Source organism: Arachis ipaensis, chromosome B05 (genome assembly GCF_000816755.2).
Source record: "Arachis ipaensis cultivar K30076 chromosome B05, Araip1.1, whole genome shotgun sequence".
NCBI classification, from domain to species: domain Eukaryota; kingdom Viridiplantae; phylum Streptophyta; class Magnoliopsida; order Fabales; family Fabaceae; genus Arachis; species Arachis ipaensis.
In genome coordinates, this window is record NC_029789.2 from 2,007,415 (window position 1) to 2,009,434 (window position 2,020).

Genomic DNA, 2,020 nt, shown 5'->3' on the forward strand with positions numbered 1-2,020 from the left:
TCTATCTTCTGTTTGATTCAATTTCCGCGAGATTTTCTCACTTATACGTTTCAAATAAGAATGTTAGCTTAAATAAATTGATCATATAAATAATCACATTCATCCGCTCATCCCTTAGTATAACACATACAGCAATCCTAAATTATTCAAATTTGATTAAGCAACACAGCTAAGGTCACCAGCACGTTCAACAAAATCAAAACCCTAAAAACTGAATAAAGAAAAGGGGAAAAAAAAAGAAGGAAATTAAGCGAGAAGAGCGAAAGATACGTACGTGCTGTTCTGGATAACGGAGGTGGTGAACAAAGTGAGGACGATGATGGAACCAGTCTGCAAGGTGCCGGAAGTGAGCAAGTGGTTCTTCTTGGTGGCGAGTATAGATTGCTGGTAGTGAGAGCCATCGGAGAGCACCAAGCAGTACCTGTCCTGCGACGGGAAAAGCTTCACGTGGATTACTTGCAAAACCGGCTTCAGATTCTCAATCGAACTGAAATGGTTCGAGCAAATTGTGGTTATCGCCGATGCGGTGAGTTGCACAGCCATTAGATCAGAGTCAGAAATCGGAGACGAGAGAGGGTCGAAGCATGAATTTAAAGGGAAGCGCCAAAATTGCAAGGTAGCTGCCACCATGAGTCAGTTACAAATAATGGTGGAAACTCAGGTGCCGTTTTAACTAATTTGATTAAATTTTGATTTACACAGTGTTTGGTTCAAACGAAAATAAGGGGAAGGAAAATACAAGGAAAGAAAACGGGTGGAAAGTCAAGTTTTTCATTGTTTGGTTTATCAAAGAAAATGAAGAGGAAAAGAAAAAAGTGGAGTGGGATCCACGAAAAAATTTTCTCCTCGGCTGGGAAATGAAAACTAACGAGAAAGAGGAAATAGTGATATAATTACAAATTTACCCTCTATTTAATAAAAAGATCAAAATATTTTATTTTATTTTTTTTACATTTAAAAATTATCTCTTGTGCTCTTCTTAATTTTACAGCACTATCAAATTTCATTTTTTTCTTAAATATAATTAAAGAGATTAATAATATAATTTATGAATAATTATTTACTTGTAAAATTATTTATTTGTAAAATTAATAAATTATAATTTATATATAATATAAGTAAGGATATTAATGTAATTTTATTCTAACATAATTTTCTTTCTTCTCACTTTTCTTTCAAACCAAACAAAAGAAAATTTTCTTTCTATTTTCTTTCCATCTATTTTCTCTTAATCCAAACAACATACAAATAATTCTACTTTTCTTTCTATTTTCTTTTCTTTCATTTTCTTTCCTCTTATTTTCTTTCCTTCCATTTTCCTTCTTATATCCAAACAAAGTCTTAACGATTCTCAAATATCAATTTTACGTTAAGCCGACTCCAGCTAAATTTTTACCACAAATAATTTATAACAAAAAAAAATGTCTTGGTGCTAAAAAAAAATAAAAAATTTAAAACCTCAAAGGACTTATCGTCGTAATTTCCTGGCTGATGATAAGCAACAAAGGGTTTATGAGAAAGTAGACCGAACAATTATATTAATGATCAATTTTTTTTTTGTGATTAAAGACAAAAGAAATACACAGGAAAAAAAATTAAAAAAAGGACAATTTTTTGATTATTTTCTGCTAAAAATCAATCAAATTTTGCTAGAGTAACAATCACTCTCTATAAGAAGTATTATATTACATTTACACGGCAGTTTTTGAGTTTTTGTCATGTAATCTGCCGTCACATTTGCAATTCATTAGATTAAAGTCAAATTTACAGTTGAAAGTCTGTTATACAATTCTTAAATCTTAATAATTATGTTAATGATTAATTTAATTAGCGCTAAAAGTGAGTTACTTTTCTTCAGAATTTATGCTCATTTGCTTAAATTATGCATTTTGTTAATTTGTGAATAAAAGAGTATTTAGAAATTAAGATATTAAAACATTTAAAAATCATTTTTAATAATTGAATTAAAATCATGAAATAAACTTAAAAAATTATTAATTTATCTATTATTAATAGTTAA

General features: G+C 29.5%; 1 protein-coding gene across 1 annotated transcript in view; it reads right to left on the bottom strand.

Moving 5' to 3' along the window:
* Positions 1-642, bottom strand: part of LOC107642403 — a 2,317-nt gene extending 1,675 nt beyond the window's left edge. The window contains exon 1 of the mRNA XM_016345745.2: positions 275-642. Coding sequence (XP_016201231.1) covers positions 275-630 — 356 coding nt within the window. The 5' untranslated portion in view covers positions 631-642. The remainder of the gene's footprint in view (positions 1-274) is intronic.